We start from the raw sequence: 21,483 nt of genomic DNA, 5'->3' as shown, positions 1-21,483 counted from the left end.
ACTTATACCTGGCACATGGTAGGTATTCAACAGTTAATTCCTTTCCTTTCTTTGCTCTGAAGGCAAAGAAAATAGGGCAGAAAACATGAGAAATCCTCTTTTTCTCAAATATATAATATATAAATTATTTCTTGTATATTGTGTGTTTTGGAAAGGCTCTTTTCATCAAGTTAGAATAGCGAGGAGAAAGGAATTTGAGATACATTTGACAACTGAGTGATGTATTATACAGTACCCTTTTCCCTTCTCTTGTTTCCCCTTCTTTGGAGAGCCTTACTAATATAGTATATAGTATGTTATGTTTACTTTTTTTTCCCTTTATTGTAGCAAGCAGCAGATTGGAATAAATATGATGACCGATTGATGAAAGCAGCAGAAAGGGGAGATGTAGAAAAAGTGTCCTCAATCCTTGCTAAAAAGGGAGTCAATCCAGGCAAGCTAGATGTGGAAGGCAGATCTGCGTGAGTATTACTGGTGGTAATTCTCTCAAGGGTACACCCTTGGCATACAAATGAAATTTGTGAATTATGGTTATCAACATGTAATTTAAAAAATCTTTACCAAAACCCACACTCTAAAATCTTTCAGACATCACTTTCATCACTTTCATCAATTTGAGGACAATTAATAATTGTCCTCAATGTGAAAGACTTTCAAAGTGAGAGAGAATACTAGAATATGACCCAGTGGTCTAGTTGTTTGGGCCCTATGGCAAATCACAGCCTGGGTTATTGGTGCAATTTTGTTTATAAGCTTTTTTCAATACTCCTTATCATGTTTGATCCTCACAGTGGCCCTCTGAAAGAAGTAGGAAGAAGTTTACAGAGGCTAAATAACTTAGTGTCTAGTCTCATTAAAAGTCACAATCTGGGATATAAACCCAAGTTTTCTATTTTGGAAGAGTTCTATAAATTACACTGCCTTTTCCCCTTAACCCCAATCCATTTTTGTATTGGGGTAATTAAATTAAATGAAGATGTCTAGGACAATAGAGAGGCAGAATAACTAGTGTGACTTAGGGAGATACAGGCAATGATCCTGCCCTTTTGTTTTTGTGTTACTGAAGGCTGCTGGCTTGTCTATATGTTTATAAACCAGGTATCTTTTCTCCTACCTCTTCCTAGTCGTCTTCATTTTCCTTCATGTTGTGGATAGGGAGCAGTTCGGTTAAAGGATAGATCTAGATTCTGTTACTATCCTCTATAAATACAGCAGTTCAAACCTTATCTGGGAAACCTTCCAAAGTTAGAGGTGAAAAGTCTCATTTCCTTAAATTCCTCTCTGCCTTATACTTGGATGAGGTTTTTTTTTAGAATACTGGAAACCAGATACTAAATATAGAAGTGAATATTAGGAAGTGAATAGTTAATGTTTGATGTAGGTCACTGCCTTAGAATGCTTGCTGCTGCTGCTGCTAAGTCGCTTCAGTCGTGTCCAACTCTGTGCGACCCCACAGACGGCAGCCCACCAGGTTCCGCCGTCCCTGGGATTCTCCAGGCAAGAACACTGGAGTGGGTTTACATAAATATAGTAAAAATAGCAGAGAATGACTTTAAGTTGTTTGTAAGAGCACTGAAGTTTGAGAAGTCCCAATTTTTTGTACTGTTTCAGTTTTGTAAAGTAGGCAATTTGATGGCTACAGAAACTGGTTATTTTGAGTCCTGCTTCTATTTTTGCTAAATTTTAAGCTATTTATAGTGCTCACAGTATAAATAGTAAAAATTTAATATCAAAACTGTTTTTTTGTATTTTTTTCCCCAAGTGCCATGATATTAAAAGTTGAAAGGATCTTCTTTGTGATGAAAATCTTCAGTGAAACCTTATTTCTTCAGTTTTGTCTGCCCATGCTTTGAATGTTTTGAATGAATGGTTACTTGAGATTTTGTTCAGACTTTTTTGATCTAAGGTTCAATTTTGAGGGAAATTACTTATATTAATAGAGTTATGCAAATCTGGTGTAATATGATGAACTGTGAACTTTAGTTTATGATGAACTGTGAGCTTTAGTTTATGACATATTTGAGTAGTGTAAGTTTTTGAGGTATTCACTACGGAAGTAGCATTCTTTCTAGGATTCATAGGATAAAATATTTTCCTTTTGTTATTCACACACAAAGTGTTTCTTAACTAAAGCATTTTATATTTAGTCAAGTATAGGACATACTACAAATATATTTTCTATAGTTATAAAAATAGTTTAATCTTGAATGATTTTTTTTGGTTTTTAATTTTTGAAATTTAAAGCAAAATTAATATATCCTTCTTAATCTCTGAAGTGAAAGTGTAAGTCAGTCCATCATGTCTGACTCTTTGCAACCCCATGGACTGTAGCCCTCGAGGCTCCTCTGTCCATGGAATTCTCCAGGCAAGAACATGGGAGTGAGTAGCCAATCTCTTCTCTAGGGGATCTTTCCGACCCAGGGATAAAACCCAGTCTCCTGCATTGCAGACAGATTCTTTACCATCTGAGCCATCAGCAAAGCCCCTCTTGATCTCTATACAGTTTCAAAAATGAAATATTTGAGGCCTTGCCATTGTCATTACAAGAATCTATTTTCTTCCAGGTCATCTCTTTCCCAGGGATGTAGCCCTTTGCCAATACAAAATGGGGCAGGTTCACCTAGAATCCCTATTGCCTCTTGGAGAGCTGTGGGTTCCAATTCCTGACTTGCCTTCCCCTCAGGCTGTCAAAAGTACTGTTCAACCTCTCAGTTCTTTTCTCTCTAACCAGCAAATGCTCCTAGAGAAAAAGTAGCCCCATATTCCAAGTTCACCTCTCTGGGCCTCTGTGCTTCCCTGCATACTGTCTTAGTAATTTTTCACTATCATGTTAGCTCACTGATACCTTCAGGCAGATTTCTTATTTTGTATGCTTTTCTGGTTGTCTTCAGAGGTGGGGACTGTCCAAATTACCTGAATCTCCTATTATAATAGTAATACTTGTCTTGTTTTTAAAAAGAAAAAGTTGATTTTTTAATTGAAAAAGCATATTTCTATAAAGCAGTTTTCCAGATTTCCTTTGCAGCTCTGCATACAGTGTAATGATTGATATATCTTCTTTCTGAAGCACATCTACTTTTTATAGCACACCCATATTAATAATGCATTGTAGATTTGCTCCGATTTCTGCCCTCTTAGTGCATCATCAGTATAATGCTAAGTTATTTTGAAGAAAGAAGTCTTTCAAATTTTGTGAGCTAAGAAGTGAAAACAGGTAGACAAAGAATGAGATATCCAAAGTTGTTTGAAGATGAAAAACCTTCGCTTGAAGGAAATTACCATTCCTCAAAAAGTTCTCAGTGCATTGCATAATATAATTCCCCACTTTAGTGTTGCAGAAAGAATTTATACCCTCAGCCTTATAGCAGTTTAATTCTACTATAAGGAGAACTTTTCTGACTTTTAAGAACAGTATATTCTTTTTATCAGAAATACCTCTGTCTCATTCAAACTGTACACAAACCTGATTTACTTTACTTAGTGGTGCTCGGTCTCTAGTTTGCATTTATGTTCATCATAATGATAGTAGAGGCATAACTGAAGATCTGGAAATGAATTTGCAAGGTATCTCTACATTTTGTTTCTAAGCATTCAGTTATTTAAATATTTGAGGGTCCATCATCAGTCTGGTGGGCTTCCCAAGTGGCTCAGTGGTAAAGAACCCACCTGCCAATGCAGAAGACATGGGTTTGATCCCTTGGTCAGAAAGATCCCTTAGAGAAGAAAAGTGTCCCACTTCAGTATTCTTGCCTGGTAAATTCCATGGACAGAGGAGCCTGGTGGGCTATGGTCCATGGGATCACAAAAGAGTCGGACACGACTTAGTGACTAAAAAACAACACATCTGTCTGGTAGTTTAATTGGTTTTGGGAATATAATAGGAAGCAGAACAGCCAAGAATCCCTGCTTTCTTAGAGGAGATTAACAGAACACCATTCCATGTTCGATGCGTGAGAGACAAATGCTCAGGACTGGGGCAATGGGATGACCCAGAGGGATGGGATGGGGAGGGAGGTGGGAGGGGGGTCCAGGAAGGGGAACACATGTAAACCCATGGCTGATTCATGTCAATGTATGGCAAAAACTACTACAATATTGTAAAGTAATTAGCCCCCAACTAAAATAAATAAATTTATTTAAAAAAAAAATAGACCATAAAGAAAATAAAATTTGAATATATGTATATTAGAAAGTGCATAGTTAAATTTAAAATAATGAAGGCAGGGATGAAGGAACTAGGATACTAAGGTTTCAGGGAGTGGGGGAAATGTAAAATTTTTAAATGGTACGGTGAGGGAAGACCCCTACTGCGGGGTATGCTGCCGAGTGTGTCTGTATCCAGGCACCTTGCTGAGCCTTTATCTCCTGGCATCGTCACAGTGGTTATTGTACTTGTTTATAGCCTGAGTTCAATGTCCTCTGCCAACAAGTCCTACTGTATTTACGTACAGTATCAGTTCTTAATGCACACAAGGTATTTCTGTGTTTGTTCATTAAGAAAAAGTATTAAGATGATCAAAGAAACAATGGGATATTTTATCCTGTATCTTGAATACTTGATGACTTAAAGTTATGTTTTTAAGTAGGCTTTACTTGCCTTATTAGAAAATGTGTTCAATTCTGCCTGTTTGTGTGAAATTTCAACCAGTCACACAGATCTCTTGAGTGCAAGAAGGAATTATGTGGTAGTACTTTGGGGGAAGAAGATGATGCCAGATCTTTTGTGGCTTTCAAGTGTAGCTTAGCTTGTTTTGAAAACTTTTCTATGTCAGCTTTAATATGCTAATTCTAAAGAGATGGATAAGTGTTTTGATCTGTCTTTGGCCTTAGCATTCTGCGCTATCTTCATTTGTTTTAGCAGTTTCTGTATATTTGAAATTAAGTAAAATAATCTGATAGAAAATTTTCAGTGCATTTAAGATCTAAACATCACTTCTTCTGTTACTGAAATGATAAACTGTACGGGTAGTGATATAAATTTGGATTAAAATGAGTTTTTCAGTAATGTAAAATAGGTTTTTTTTTCTTGTATTAAATATGTAGCTGTTTAGTGTAGCCTTTAAAATGCACATGTATACGTGTGTGTATGTATGAGTATTGAATATAAGATGACGTGAATGTAACATTAGAGTTGACCTTGGGTAGTTTCCATGGCATAACAAAATTTTCTTTTTGTTTAGCTTTCATGTTGTGGCCTCAAAGGGAAATCTTGAGTGTTTGAATGCCATCCTCTTACATGGAGTTGATATTACAACCAGTGACACCGCAGGTATGTTTACCTCCGTAGTTAATAACAGTACAGAGAAGACAAGCATTGTCCACTGATAATGCTCTCAGTCAGACTTAAATGTGATTTACAGAGAGAAGGTCTTAACTTTGTTTCTAATTAGTTGAGGTATTGTGGGGGAGAGGACAATGTAGCAGAATGCATGACTGAACAGATTAGCAGCTGGAGACCTGAAGTCTAGGGCTTGTCTTGGTAGTGTCACAGGATTCTAGAATCTCAGACTTCGAAGAATCTATGCTGCTGCTAAGTTGCTTCAGTCGTGGCCAACTCTGTGCGACCCCATAGACAGCAGCCCACTAGGCTCCCCTGTCCCTGGGATTCTCCAGGCCAGAACACTGGAGTGGGTTACCATTTCCTTCTCTAATGCATGAAAGTGAAAATGGAAAGTGAAGTCCCTCAGTCGTGTCTGACTCTTAGCGACCCCATGGACTGCAGCCTACCAGGCTCCTCCGCCCATGGGATTCTCCAGGCAAGAGTACTGGAGTAGGGTGCCATTGCCTTCTCTGTCGAAGAATCTATAGGGGCCATTTAATTTATACTTACATACTATTTATGGCTCAGCGGTAAAGAATCTGCCTGCAATGCCAGGAGCCGTAGGAGATGTGGGTTCGATCCCTGGATCGGGAAGATCACCTGGAGGAGGGCATGGCAACTCACTCCAGTATTCTTGCTTGGAGAATTCTGTGGACAGAGGAGCCTGGTGGGCTACAGTCCATAGAGTCACAAAGAGTCATGCATGACTGAAGCAACTTAGCACATGTGCATGTACTATTCAGTATATAAATTCTTGCTGTCCTGAGGTCATTTGGCCTTTGGTTAGACTTGTTGGGGAACTAATTGCCTCATAACAACATCACCAGTAGTGATCATAACAAGAATAGATGATGCTTTTTTTTTTAACATGATAATAGATGATGCTATTCTGCTAAGCACTTGACATGTATTAACTCATTTTATCCTCACATCAAGCCAAAGAGTCTGCAAGGCACTGAGTTGTTAAGTGATGTGCCAGAGTCCTTCAGTGTATGAGTCACAGTCAGAGTCTATGTTCTTAACTGTTATGCCTCATGAGGAGACCTGGTCTGTTTGGCTAGCTATATTTATAAAAAATTATTTCTTCTAGACAGGCCTCCTGCTTAAACGTAGTCATACCTATGTTTCTCTTTTAAACTACTATAGCATAAGTTTGTTTGCATATCACAAGATAGATTTTAAGTGTTTGAATATAGCTATCACTTTTCTTTAGTGAATGTTTTAGTTTTCCGTTCATCTAGACAATCATTCTCAGTTCTCTGAGATCCTTTGCAACTTATATCTCTGAGCTTATACTTGGTTACTCAATGAAATATGGGAGTTGACCTAAAGCAGAGAGTTTTCTTAACAACTTTAATGTTTTATCCTGTGACTTCATGTGTGGACAAATACACGCATTACTGTTAACAGCATTCTGTTTGGAAATGGAAGGCAAGGAGGGAGAGAAAGAGAGACATCACAGATAAGTTAGTGAGGTAAATCTTTACCTAAAGGTACATCAGATTCTTAATTGAAGACCAAACTTTATTTACTTGCCACCTTTGAATGAACAAAAAACTGTTTATTACACATACACACACACGTATGTATACACACACACGTGTGTGTGTTTTCCATTGATGCAGAATATTTATTTTTAGAAATTTTAGACTAAGCATACCATTTCAGAACTCATAAAACTTTATATGTGTATTGTGGTGATTCCAACTCTGACGTATGTCTTTCATGTTTTTGTCTGTGTTCTTTCTGCTCTGGACGTTTTGCCTAGTGGCCAATCTGAATGATTTTTGCCCTCCCTCCTTCAGTGCAAATAAAGCTCAAACTTAAAGCATGCCCATAAATGAAGTAGTCTATCGACTGATTTTGGAAAAATCAATCACATTTTTAAGGGGAATTCACATGTGAAGAAAATAACTCTTATCATATATTTAAAATTATCTCTTTTCTAGGAAGGAATGCTCTTCACCTGGCTGCAAAGTATGGGCATGCACTGTGTCTACAAAAACTTCTACAGGTAGTAAAAGTGGTTAATACTTTGACTTTATTACTTTGACTGCAAATAGTTGATGTGTTTTCAATGCATTTTTGAAACTTGAGATCAAAGAAAATAGTAGGCTAGCTTTGACTGTTAGCTTACGTAATGTTTTTTCCATCATTTGTGAAAGAATGTGAACAATAAAGAGCAAAAACTCTGAGGGAAGTGAATTGCATAACTCAGTGTATTAAAAATAAACAACAAAGACTTGACCTTCCTGTTGACATTAGCTAGAGATTGGAATTTTCTGTGGTCTGGTATATGACTTGAGATGAAGTGGCACAGCGTACGATCTATATGTTTCTATATAAACACCAATAAGTCAGACTGTATAATAGCATCATTAGTTTAGCTTGTAATCACGCAACCACAAAGTTCTATGAACTAGTGGGCTAGATTAAGTTTTTAGTTGAAGAGTCTAGTCACACTTTTCCTTGAACATGTTTGCTATTGAGTTTCACAGCAGAGCTCATTTTTTTTTTTTCTGATTCAATTGTTCCAGTTTTAACTGTTACAGAAAAAAAAAGCAAAACCCAAACAATAGCCATTTCTATATTCCATGCTATTGTAATGTACCGTATGTTTTCCTGTTTGCCAGAATACTGTTAAATTTATAGTATAATGTTATTATATTTGTCACATGTCAAAATATTTATGACTTGTCTAGTGCTCTTTAGAGTTTTTGATAAATGCAATATTTTTAAGATGAAATAACAGCTGTTCATTTGAATCACGATATTTAATTTGAAAATAAAACTTCCTTACATGACTAAATTTCTGTGTTTTAACAGTACAATTGTCCCACTGAACATGTAGACCTGCAGGGAAGAACCGCACTTCATGATGCAGGTAAGCAAAGGTTTCAGTTGGACATAAATCTTTGTTAAAATGGCTGTGCATTTAAATTAACTTCAGAGTTTAACATGCATATGTTTATGTAATCCATGGAGAAACATAATGTTATGAATTTTTTTATTTACTCAAGTTTGAAATTGGGTAGATTGTACAGCTTGAAAAGATTCATTCAGCCAGTATTTATGGGTGAAGATGCTAGATACTGAGAGTCCAAAGATGAATAAACCATAACCTTGTTCTCAAGGAGCTGTAAATACCATGTGTGTGCTTGGGGACTGGTAGGAGAAATGGAAGAAGGAAGACTTTTCTCTTTCTTAAAAACTGTATTTACCTCATTAACATGTCTGTACCTCATTTTCCTCATCTACTGACTGAAGTTAATAATACTACTACTGCCTTGTGTGTTTAGTCGCTCAGTCGTGTCTGACCCTTTGTGACTCCATGGACTGTAGCTCACCAGGCTCCTCTGTCTATGGGGATTCTTCAGGCAAGAATACTGGAGTGGGTTGCCAACCCCTCCTTCAGGCGATCTTCCCAACCCAGGGATCGAACCCAGGTCTCCTGCATTGCAGGCGGATTCTTTACCATCTGAGCCACCAGGGAAGCCCAGTAGTGGTTATAACTGAATCATGAATAGTGCCTGGCATGTAGTAACTTCTCAATTAATGGTGGTGGCACTTGTTTTGGTTTAGAGGTATCAGTGCTGAATTTGATATCATTGTAATGTGCTCTATTTTAAAAGAGATTTATATTAGTAATTTCAAGGATTTTATTAATATCAAAGTTTATCTGCATTATTCTTTAGGTGTTTTAAAGAAAATGATTAGAAAAGGTTAAATGTTTAAGGAATTTTGGAATGTAAGACCCCTGGCTGGACTCTTCTAAGTCTGAAATTCCTAGTTAACTAGAAGTTCAAAGAAAAGGAAAAAAAACAACACTGTTTCTTTTCATGTATATGGAAAAACTGTGGTAGTTAGAGTGGTCCCTTGAAAAATGTATTATACTTCAAATTTCCTTCAAACTTTCATAAGTTGATTTTCTTCCTTTAAAAAAATGTGTACTTTTATGATAGTTTAATCTCTTACACAGTGCATTTTTAAAAATTTTGGAACAGAGTGCTATTATTTGCAAAGCATTTTTACATACATTATCATTTGAGCCTCACAATGACCGCTGTGAGTTTCTGTAGTTTTTTATTTTTATGATAATTTTGTATTGCTACTTGTATAAAAATAAGTAACTAAAAAAATGTAAACCTAGACTCATATGTAATATACTTATCAAGCTTGTGTAGTTATGGAATCACCAAACAGATTTATTTAAATTTAACACCATAAAAAAAATACAATTCATTTCTATAGCACTAATTTATTGTGCTTGATAGAAATTTTAAAATGATTTTGCTGCTTAATGAAGTATGAATTTGTGTCATGTGATATTTCTGTTCTCCTACCACCTTTTCATAGTTATTTTTTAATCCATCCAACCTTATTAATAATCATGTTTTTAAAATTATTTAAAAATTTTCATTATGGACAATTTCAAACATAAAGTTAAACTATCATATGAAAATACCTTATACTGTTTATCCAACGTAGACAGTTGTGATCATGTTGATTCATTTATACCACCACCCATTATCTTACTCTCCTGGCATATTTTAAATCAAATCCAAAACATCATATAATTCTATCCATAAACAATTCAGTTTTTATCTCTGAAAGATAATGATTCTATTTTGTAACCTAAATGTAATATCATTATTACACTTAGTGTGTTTGAAAATAGTTTCAATATCATCTACTCAAGGTTCAGCTTTCCCTAGTTATTTTTATTTTTTTAAATACCTGAGGTATAATTATTATAGAAAATTGTAGATAATTATATAATAATGTATTGCATATTATTAACAATATGATATTGTATAATTTAAAATATATTAAGAGGACAGAATATTTTGATAAGCATTGTCACCAAAAAAAAAAACCTCAAACCCCCAAAACACATACGCATGAAATGACACAAGGAAATTTGTGGAAGTGATCCGTATGTTTAGTATCTTGATTGTGGTGATGGTATTACAATGTATGCTTTAGTCCAAACTCATCAAAATGTATACATTAAGTGTGTATAGTTTTTTGTATATTATAGATTTTATTATCCTTGCTTTTAAAACTGGTACCACTTAACCAATTGAAATCTAAATATTTGTTCATTAGGTATATTGATGAAGTTAGAATGAAGACCGAGTTGATGTAATAAAAGAACTTCAGTACCAGTTGCTTATTAAAAAAATGTTGAGTGGTATATAGGTTAGCACATGGCTTGAGGTCATTCATGCACTGAATTCTTTCCATATCGTTGCTCCACTTTCCTCTGGTATCTTTCTCAGCTACGTCATTGAAGCTGGATTGTAGTCATATCCGTGTTCCAGCTAGCAGCAAAGGGAAGGAGAACTGGGGAAGCAAATGCCCGCGATCTAAGCCCTAGATTTGGAAGTGGTAAATAGCCCTTTATTCATAACCCATCAACAAGAGAAAAGTCAGTTGGTGGCCTGCAAAGGAGGCCCAGAAATGTAATCTCTAGATAACTAGTCACGGCCCAGCTGCTCCACTGTAGAAGAAGAGGAGAACAGATTGGTAACAATCGCCACAGTCCAGCCCTTGGCCTTCCAAACATTCCCGCAGCTGCTACTTACTACACATAGACCTTTGCCCCCTCCCTAAGGAGAGGATACATAACCAATCCAGTTACTGAGGCCACCTCAAAGTCGGGCTTCTGGGTGCTGTGCTCTTGTTGGCTCTGAAATGGCTCTTCATGGTCCAACAATTTGTAAACTTAAAGAAAAGAAAGCTACTCTTCATAATATATAGTGATGAAACAAGAACAGGATAAATAAACTAAAGTCTCTGTTTCAGAAAAGGGAGACCTGGGAAATACACAGCAATCACTAATCAATAGCAGGTATCAAATGCTGCTGAGCAAAACTTGCAAAGGCTTTCAGCTGAGGTCTTGAAGTAAATTTCTTGGTTAACTGCTTCAAGTGCCCCCCTGGTTCTGTTTCCTGTGAGAAATCCCTTATCATTGTCATCTGTGGGCCCTAGCACTGCCATCTGGGAGGTTCTTACTTGTCTATTATCCTCTAAGACACAGATAAGTTGGATGCTGGAAGGTATGCCTTCTATATAGGCAGCTTAAGTGCAGGAAGAGTTATTGGTTTAGCTGCCTGGGCTTTTGGATTTGGGGCTAGCGCATTCATTCCCTCAAAACCTTGGTAGGTTTCTTGCCTGTTTGTTCCCAGCCACTTTCATATACCAGAAACCATTTATTTTCTGGACATAAAAATTTTAACCCTCCTTTATTTCTTGTCTTTATTTCTAGAGTCATGATACTCTACCTCATTTTATTTTTTTGGCCAAAATTTAGAAAATTTGTTTATTTATAAAATGTTCCATACAGTGTAGAACATTAGGTTAATTTACAAGGTTTTAAAAAATTGTTATTGAGAGTATAGTTGATTTACAGTGTACAAATGTACAGCGAAGTGAATCAGTTATACATATTGCCACTCTTTCTTTTTTTAGATTTTTTTCCCATATAGGCCACTACGGAGTATTAAGTAGAGTTTCCTGTGCTATAGAGTAGGTTCTTATTAGTTATCTATTTTATATAGAGTGGTGTGTATATGTTAATTCCAATCTCAATTTATCCCTCCCCTCCATCCCCGGGTAACCGTAAGTTTGTCCTCTATATCTGTGACTCTATTTCTGTTTTGAAAATAAGTTCATTTGTTCTCTACTTAATTTTAATACTGCTATCTCAAAGTCATTTGAAATAATAGTCTTGTATAGGAATATAGTATCCTCAATTCGATCTTTATTCCAGGGCTGGACCTTTTTTCTTCCCTCCCTTTCTTTATTTTCCTTACTGTGCAGTCTTTGGGAAAAGTTGTGACCAACAATAATTTTAGATCTTGCTGTTTGGTATAGAGAAATAATTGGCTTCCCTATACCTGTGAGGTCCCAAATATCTAGGCACTCTGTTTGCTTCCAACAGTGTGCATAACTAATTCTTGCTTAACCTCATCACTTTCTTAAATACCTTACTAAAAGCAGTAAGCAGCTGTCAATATGTACTAAAATTTTGGCTCTTTTCTGTTGCTTCACCTAGAAAGGTTCCATAGTCACATGATGTACCTTTTAAATTGGAACACATGATAAATCTAGCAAATGTTTTGCTACAGCATGAGAAAAATCACAAAGTTCCTAGCTTGAAATACATTTTACTGACCACCTACTATCCATCCAGTAAACCGATGCAATGTAATTTAGTTATTTGTTCAGTTATTAGCAGCACCTGACTCCCAATAACAATTTTTGTCTTGATTAGGGTTAAGATTCTACCGCTGTGACAAAATAACACTGGCTTTTAAAAAAACACAGAGTTTCTTTCATGTCACAGCCCTGATGATTAGATTGGCTTATTCCTTTGTTCCATACAGCGGTCCTTCGGGGACCCAGATTACTTCCATTTTGCAGTTCTGCCATTGCCTGGGGGGTGTTGTCCTCTTCTTTAAGGCTGAAGCTGACAATGGGTATCTGTTTTCCTGCTAACAAGAAAGGGAAAGATTATGGAGGAATGTATAACCACATTTTGCAGCCCTAGCCTCAGAAGGTAGCACACATCCCTCCGGTCAGACTCAACTGGCATGATCTAACTCATATAGTCTTGCCTGCATGCAAAGGAGACTGGGACCTATGGTCTAGGTGAACCGCCCTGTGACTGGCACAGTTTTATTACCAGGGAAGAAGGGTGAACAGCTAACATTCTCCATCACAGCACCTTTAATACTGAGTTTACTTATGCAATATGGTATAACTCTCAAATTTTTTATCCATTACATTTGTTCATTATTATTTGAACCTAAATGGTTGTTAATTTCATAATTCTGGAATTAATGTATTTGATTTCAGTTTTATCTTTTTTAAAAGGTTGATGGTATATTTTATATAAAAGATTGCTGGATTAAAGACATCAGAAATGAAAAATTTACTTGATTTTTTTAATGTATGTTTTGTTTTACTTTATTGAATTTTACCAAAAAAAAAGAACATTGACTTAGTTCTTTTTGTGCAGATAATCTAATATCAACTCATAAAAATTTATAAAAACTCATGGGAAGTATAAACACATTTTATGAATTTGACCATTTTTTCCTGGTACAAATATGAACTCTAGTGTCAATCAGAGAAGAAGCATGATGTGACTTTGTAATATAATTTTTAGCAAAATGACCCTGCTTTTTGCATAATGAAGGCCAGACATTGCAGTTTCTGCTTTAAAGGGCATGTGAACTGTATGAGTCATACTTTATTAACTAGCTCTTCTATTTAAAAAAAAAAAAGAAAGGATATGATTCTTTAAAAAAAAAAAAACTGAGTTAATACTTCAAGGGTCCAGTCAGTTATAGCCATATTTTAAAATATACTCTATTTTTAAGTTTGATTTTCATTGTCAGTGTTTACCCTTAGAACAGCATTCTATAAGAATGACAGTATTCCTTGGTTCTAATAAATTATACAAAACTTACAAAATGATCTTGTCTAACCCATTTTCAGATAGAAAAATCGATGCTTATAATGCTAAACTGAGAGTGAAGGATGTAAAGCTTAGTATTTTAGGGATTGAAGAATTTAGGCCTTATATGGGTCTTGCAAAACACCACGTGTTACCAGCAGATGTTCACCATTTATCATTTTCCTTTGTTCCTCAAAGCTATGGCAGACTGTTCTTCTAGCATACAGCTGCTCTGCGACCATGGGGCCTCAGTGAATGCCAAAGATGTAGTAAGTCAGTTTATGTTTATTGTCATTTCAACTCATGGATTCTAACGTTCACTTTTTGGGAGATCTGTTGTCTTAATGTTGTCTTATTTTTTTGTTGCTTAGGATGGGCGGACACCGCTTGTTTTGGCTACTCAGATGTGTAGGCCAACAATATGTCAACTGCTGATAGATAGAGGGGCAGATATTAATTCCAGAGACAAACAAAACAGGTAATTCTTTTATCAAGGTTCCCTAGACATGAGCTGGATGTACAGTGATCCTGAAGCTCTGCTGTTGTGACTTGGCCTTTCCACCGGCTGTGGTTCTCCCTTCCTTGGAATTAGCATTCACTTCTTATTTTTCTTCAGAATTGGCTGAAGAAGAGGGGAGAGGGAAATAGGGGATGATGAGAGGATGAACTTGAAATATACGCAGTGACTATGGCCTGTGTTTGAGTCAAAGAACTGAAGAAAGAGGAATTATATCCTAGTTATTTCTAACTTTTAAAATAACCTTTAATGAAATGGGTTCAAATAATGAAGAAGAATAAAAAGCTACATCTACAATCTACTTCTTCATTAGTGAATCTTTTGAGAGTAAAGGAGTTCTTGGCTGTCCTGGAGATTGACATGTTTCAGTTAGGTTTTCTCAAGGTGTTTTCTCTCCTTTCTACCTGCGCACAATGCCACCTCCTCTGAAACTGAGTTCATTTCTGTACCCCAATACAGATTCCATTCATTTACTTCTGCATCTGTATTTGATGTTATTTTAATTGATGTGCACTAACAATTTCTGTCTGTATTTCTCCCTGTCTTCTTTTCTGGGCTTAGTGTATCATGTTACTTGCTATATTGTAATTCTGATGTTTATAGTCACAGAGTTTCTGACAACAAAGTATCCAAAATATGCCCATTTCACCAGGTGAAGCATTATAATAATTTATGACAAGTTTCTGAGATTTTTATAGATGATTACTAGTGAAATTGTTGGTTTCTTTTCAGTTAATTTTATTCTTTTAAACATATATTCTATTGTTTGTAGTTCACTGGAAGTAGATAAGTATAAGAATCTTTGGATGTCAGATTTTATAGCTCTGATCGTTTTTACTGTTCAGGCATCCCAAAGGAGGAAATTCTTAAGCAATTAAATCATTAGTGTGATTTTTTTAAGAAAGTGACTTTTTTATTTTACTTTGTTTTTGTGATACTGTAATCTGGCTCCAAGCATGATTAATAAAATTTGATATAAAAATAAATTTTAGAGAGGGGTGATCTGGCTGATCCATGTATATAATGTCTTATTTAATAAATCTTATGTTTTCCCAAGTATGTTTGTCTCTTTTTCATTGCTGTGTTGTGCTTAGTCATGTCTGATTATGTGACCTGATGGACTGTAGCCTGCCAGGCTCCTCTGTCCATGGAATTCTCCAGGCAAGAACACTGGAGTGGGTAGCCATTCCCTTCTCCAGGGGATCTTCCTGACCTAGGGACTGAACCCAGGTCTCCTGCATTGCAGGAGGATTCTTTACCATCTGAGCCACTGCAAACTAAGGGAAGCCCTGTAAACTAAGACACAAGCACATGTTTTTATAAATGCAATGGAGTTAAAATATAAAATAAAAATATGAAGTCAAATCTGTGTGTGTAACAATATAGCTTTTTAAAGTCATATCTGTTCTTTAAGAATGGGCCTCTGAAAGAGATTTCTGAAATATTTTTTGGATCCTTCTTATTGTCTTTTATTCTTCTGTCTTCCTTTGTAGGACTGCTCTCATGCTAGGATGCGAGTATGGTTGCAAAGATGCAGTAGAAGTCTTAATCAAAAATGGCGCTGATGTAACCTTGCTAGATGCCCTTGGCCATGATAGTTCTTACTATGCAAGAATTGGTGACAATCTGGACATTCTAACCTTACTGAAGACTGCATCAGAAAATTCCAACAAAGGTACCAGCAGTTTTCTGTCATTAGAAAAGTGCTAGTTAATAAACCGTGCTAATAAAGAACAGCTTTTTAAGATTTACATGGTAGAGCTACAGTGTCTGTAAGGGGCAAAACACTCCTTACTTTAAGCAGTACTGGTTCATCTCCCTCTTTGACCCAGCTGTGCGGGTTTACATTATAGTCACTCATTTTGAGGCAGTGTATGTTACATTTACTGTCTAGCTTATCCAGTCAACCCTACTCTACTGGGGAGTAATTTAAGAACTGAAAAGAAAGACCCAAATAAAGGTCTTTACTAATACATATTTTTTGATGAGGGGTGAGGGATTTAAGGTCTTATACTTAAAAAGTTTCAAAGAATCGTTGTTTAAATGTGTATATAAAATATTCAACCAAGATTTATTGAATACTTGTGTCAAGTACATTTCTATGCTTACTAAGGAGAAATTGGAAAGTACAGAAAAGCACAGCAAGTAAAATTAGCCACTCATTCTGCCCCTTCCCTGGTGGCTCAGACGGTAAAGCGTCTGCCTACAATACAGGAGACCTGGGTTCAATCCCTGGGTTGGGAAGATTGCCTGGAGAAGGAGATGGCAACCCACTCCAGTATTCTTGCCTGGAAAATCCCATGGCTGGAGGAGCCTGGTTGGCTACAGTCCATGGGGTCGCAAAGAGTCAGACACGACTGAGTGACTTCACTTTCTGCCACTGAGGAGCCTCTACTAACATTTTGAGGAATATTCTCCCAGTCTGTTCACTGTGCATAAAATTGAAGTCACCTGTAGTGAGCTATAGATTACTTTTTTTGTAATATAGTTTGAAGACTTTTCCCTCATAAGTATTTTTTCTATAGTATGATTTTTATTGATGCATAAAATTCAATCTATTTACGTTTAATTTGGTTAAGTAATTTTCTATAGGTGTTATTTAAGTTGTTTACAGTTTTTGCTAATGTAAATAACCATTTAGTGACTGTCCTTATACATAAATGTTTTAGCATGTTTTTATTATACCCTTAGAATCACTTCCTAGAAATTGAGTCAGAAGGTTTCAGGTTATGCACATTTCTTTAAGCTTTTGATATATATCAACAAGTTGCCTTCTCATTTAGGAGTGTTTTCAATTTTGCATTTTTTACCTCCCTCCCCTCCCTAGCATTGAATGTTGTCTACATGGATGTTATCATAGGAAAAAAATACTTTACAAATTAGATAGGCAAAAGTATGTTTCACTATTGTTTTAACTGTAAGGTAGTAAGCTATAAAGAAACTTAGAAATTTATTTCTTTAATATTGACTTAATCATATAATTAGGGAATGGAAATCTACCTGAGTTAAACTTCTGTCTCACTGTTCCTCTTTCTCCTCTCTTTCCCTCTCTTTAAATCTTCAGGGAGAGAACTTTGGAAGAAAGGACCATCTTTACAACAGGTTAAAAATTATGTGTATTGTGCAATTTAAGTAAAGTGCTTAGCAAACCTGGTTAATGGTTATGTATAACTATTTTGAGTTTAAATTCATGTTGTTCTCTCTTCTCAGTTAATCATGCCCATGTAGAACCTAGGTCATGAGATCCTGAGGCTTTATACAGATACTGTCACTCAGCTTGAGACAGTGGGTCTTAATTACAATAAATGTATCCAGTGGGCAATAAGCAACCTCCTGATCACTGGTCTTGAACATCCAGTCCTTTCAAGTGTGAAATATTGCACCTTGTTGAGATTCTTTGATGATGAATATTAGTCTGGCAGACTGTAGACAGTTTTCTGTTCTCACTTAGTAACAGAACCAAATATATCCTGATGTGGGAAAATTCTTTCAGTGCAATAAGAAGTGAAGAAAACAGAATTCAAAGATTATATATGTGATTTCAATGCCACTGTTAACATTTTGATTTTCTTTTTTCTTTTTTGCTGTGTGTATTTAATTTAGTGAGGACTTGACTTTAAAAGGGGCTTCCCTTGTGGCTCAGCTGGCAAAGAATCCGCCAGCAATTTGGGAGACCTGGGTTTGATCCCTGGGATGAGGAGATCCCCTGGAAAAGGGAAAGGCTACCCACTCCAGTATTCTGGCCTGGAGAATTCCATGGACTGTATAGTCCATGGGGTCGCAAAGAGTCGGACACAACTGAGCGACTTTCACATTGACTTTTAAAAAAAACACAGTACATGAAGTAATTCATCCCTTGCACTAACTTTATTATCAAATCATTACTTAACCCTGGTTTTGTGTCTCAGTCTCAGTAGATGTCTAATTATTTCCCCTAATCTCTTTGAGTTAAAACAAGTGGGGTTGCTTTACGCACTCTACCCATCTTGCCAAAGCTAGTGTAGGCAACTCTCCTCTTCTGCCGGCTGTTCCCTTCCAGGCTTTCAGCTTTTCTCTAGTGAGAAGGACCTGAACACTTCCAAACCCTGAAGAGAAAGTAATCAGGTACCTTCTCAGCCATCCTGTCATCATTCTGCATCATTTCTGTAGCCCGCACCTGAATCTGAAAGCTATATGAAAGCATGCTGCCCTTTCAGTCCATCAGAATTAAGTAATATGTCCATGCATGGGTCATGTCTACTGTCACTTTTTTTCCATCTGGAGCAGCTGTTTCCTTAGATAACCTAAGTTGGGGTAGAGGGAAATAAAATGTACGCTCTGATAACTGTACCAGTCCTCTCACCCAGATTCAGAGAAAAATGAGTCTGAAATACACAGGTGTATAAAAGAAAGAATTATTGAATATTAATATGGGAATGGTATCTTAATGAATAAGTTACCTAAATGAATTCATGGAATTAATATTCTACTAAGAACAATGAAACTTATTTCAGTTATTTATTAAATACATTTTATAATAGCTGCTATAAATAGGATTTGTTTCTGTACTAAAGGACATGTAATCCTTGTTATCAAGAAGCCTATAGTTTAAAAATAAGATGTATTCAGTTACTTACTTTATGCCCATTACTGTTCTAAGTGCTGGGGATATCAGTGTTCAAAGTCCCTGCTCTCATGGAGCTCCCAGCCTAGTGAAAGAGATGAATAATAAACAAATAGGTATTTAGTATCCTAGGAGATGCTTTGAAGACCAGCAGAACAGGATGAGGGGAGGCAGAGACAGAGGGCAGGAAGCTATTTTAGATGGTGTGGTCAGGAAGTGACATTCCAGCAGAGGTCTGAAGGAAGTGAAGAGGGAGCCAGGGGCTCTGTGGGTGAAGCCTCAAGGGCAGAGGGAATGGCAAGTACCAAGCCTCTGATGAGGGAACATGTCTAACGTGTCCAGGGGGCAGTAGAGGGACAGAAGGACAGGAACTGGGGACCAGAAGGGAAGGTGAGAGCAGAACATGTTATGATGAGACTGGTCAGATTCCACATGAAAACGGACCTTTGATAGAAGCAATGAAGCTAGAAATGTAGTTTGGGCCAAATTGTGGATACGGAGTATCATCTTAATGGGAACTTTTTTCCCCTCTAACTCCAAATCCAAGCTCATTAGAATGATAGTTTAAGCACTTGATTAAACAAAACTCAACAAATAATGCAAAACATAATTACCTTAGAGAATTAACACATTTACTTTTTTACTTGGTTTTTTAGCTCTCAAATTATTGTGTAGATTTACAGATCTATTTGGGCAAAAAAAGGTTATTTTCTCTCGTTTAATGATTGTGTTGTGTTTTTATTAAAGCAAATCTCTAAGCTGGAATAAAGTTTCAAAGCAGTAAGTGTACAGAAACAGATCATGTACCAGCCAAGTCATTTAGAAGTCTTTCATGTAGCTTTTGTCAGTGCGTTGTCTGTCTCTTTCTTATCACACCCTTTGATATTTTATTTCCTCTGTATTCAAAGAAATAATTTCCATATTTTCTTTCAATATTAATATAACTCCCCCTTCTCCTCTTTTTAAACACCAGTTCCCTTGTTTTGGGAGGAGTAGCTGATGCTTTTTAGTATAACTTGAGTTTTGCCTCTAGTATAAATTCTTCTTTTTAGAATTTTGTGACTTTGGTGAAAATAAATAGTTAATAATAGAGATTTTAAATTCCATTATTTTTTAGTATTTAAAAATAGACTATATTTGATTCATTTAAAGCCTATATTGTTAAATATTTTTTCCATTTGGAGTTTTAAGTGGAAACACTGCCACCTTGTGTTTTGTACAGGAAAGTGAAAACTCGGGTAAGCTGAAAAGCACCCATTGGGTCTATTTCCTGTTGAGGAAAATTACTTTTCTTTATTCTCACACTTGCTAACCTGTGTTTTCATATGTTTTACCAAAGCGAAATTTGTCTCAGATGCTAGATGAAGTAAATATGAAGTCAAATCAGAGGGAGCATCAAAACATTCAGGTAAAAAGAAAAACATTGGTATCTTCCTTTGTGGAGAATTCCAGTGTTGTTTGTGGTGAGGTTTGGGACAAGAAGGGAAGCAAAAATGGGAAGTAGTATGGATAAGTAGAGGCAGGAAGAGAAGCTTGTTATGTTTTGTGATTCTATTTCTTGCATAATTCCTTCTAAAAGAATTGACTTTTGATACAAATGTTTGTGTCAGTATTATCTTATGGAAAGTATTGTTTTAATATACGTTAGGAAGTAAATAACTTTATATAAATTTTTGTTGATTTAAATATATCTGTTTTAGGCCATAAATCATACATTTGTATTTATTTCAGAAAATTAATTATAATGACAAAATGATTATCAGTGTGAATAAAACAAAATCTGAACACCTTCTTAAATTTTAAAATTTTGACTAAAAAAAAATTTTTGTTACTCACAATAATTTTACCTTTTATGTTCATTAAAGTGTTCAAAAAATAATTATTATTTGGGTTGCATTAGAAGATGAGCCATAATTAAATGGTTTACTTTGTGACAAATACCATTAAAATATAAGTTGAATAACCATTTCTGTACAATGAAACAAAAGCATCTTGGGGGGATTTCATAGTTTACTATGTAGTGTTAAGAAAGTGAACTATAGCCTTAAATGTTTTATCAGAGCACTGAAGTGATGATTAGGTTAACAAAGTGTAAGAGTATTCTTCACTTTTTTAAACTCATTAATTTGAGAGGTGTTTGGCAAAAGTTAAAATGACATATTCTGCTATTTTCTATTTCTAGATGATGCTTTTATTTCTTATTTATTAGAATCATGATTTGCTGTCTTATATATAGTTGTATTTATTAGTTATCATAGGACTGTAAATTTCTACATTATTTCTCATGTGTAGATTTTATTTAAATGTCATTGAAATTATTATATCTTTATACTTAAAGCTGTTTGTATATGTATATATTTATGATAGTGAACCGCTTTTAGAAATTTCTTCTATAAGAGTTGCTCCTTTAAAGTTGGTCTAGCACCTGTTATCTTTACTGTTGAAGGATCTGGAGATTGAAAATGAAGATCTGAAAGAGAGGTTGAGAAAAATTCAGCAAGAACAGAGAATATTATTGGATAAAGTCAATGGTTTACAGCTACAGCTGAATGAGGTAAATAATTGCACGATACCAA

The 21,483-nt window shown here is 35.7% G+C and overlaps 1 protein-coding gene across 30 annotated transcripts in view; it reads left to right on the top strand.

Annotated features, from left to right (window-relative positions):
* Window positions 1-21,483, top strand: part of UACA (uveal autoantigen with coiled-coil domains and ankyrin repeats) — a 107,880-nt gene that overhangs the window by 68,608 nt on the left and 17,789 nt on the right. For 26 of the 30 annotated variants that reach the window (XM_081506190.1, XM_081506201.1, XM_081506181.1 and 23 more), the window contains 10 exons: window positions 328-461; window positions 5,181-5,269; window positions 7,270-7,334; window positions 8,147-8,204; window positions 13,986-14,056; window positions 14,159-14,265; window positions 15,798-15,979; window positions 17,369-17,406; window positions 20,247-20,315; window positions 21,354-21,461. In XM_081506190.1, the coding sequence (XP_081362316.1) occupies window positions 328-461; window positions 5,181-5,269; window positions 7,270-7,334; window positions 8,147-8,204; window positions 13,986-14,056; window positions 14,159-14,265; window positions 15,798-15,979; window positions 17,369-17,406; window positions 20,247-20,315; window positions 21,354-21,461 (921 nt within the window). Of the gene's footprint in view, window positions 1-327; window positions 462-5,180; window positions 5,270-7,269; window positions 7,335-8,146; window positions 8,205-13,985; window positions 14,057-14,158; window positions 14,266-15,797; window positions 16,025-17,368; window positions 17,407-20,246; window positions 20,316-21,353; window positions 21,462-21,483 lie in introns of all 30 variants that reach the window. The other 4 variants (XM_081506210.1, XM_081506209.1, XM_081506211.1 and 1 more) reach the window with 2 other exon arrangements.

This window comes from Giraffa tippelskirchi, chromosome 7 (assembly GCF_054371585.1).
Source record: "Giraffa tippelskirchi isolate mGirTip1 chromosome 7, T2T-mGirTip1v1.2.pri, whole genome shotgun sequence".
In the NCBI taxonomy this organism is placed as follows: domain Eukaryota; kingdom Metazoa; phylum Chordata; class Mammalia; order Artiodactyla; family Giraffidae; genus Giraffa; species Giraffa tippelskirchi.
This window is presented reverse-complemented; position numbering and strand designations above follow the sequence as displayed.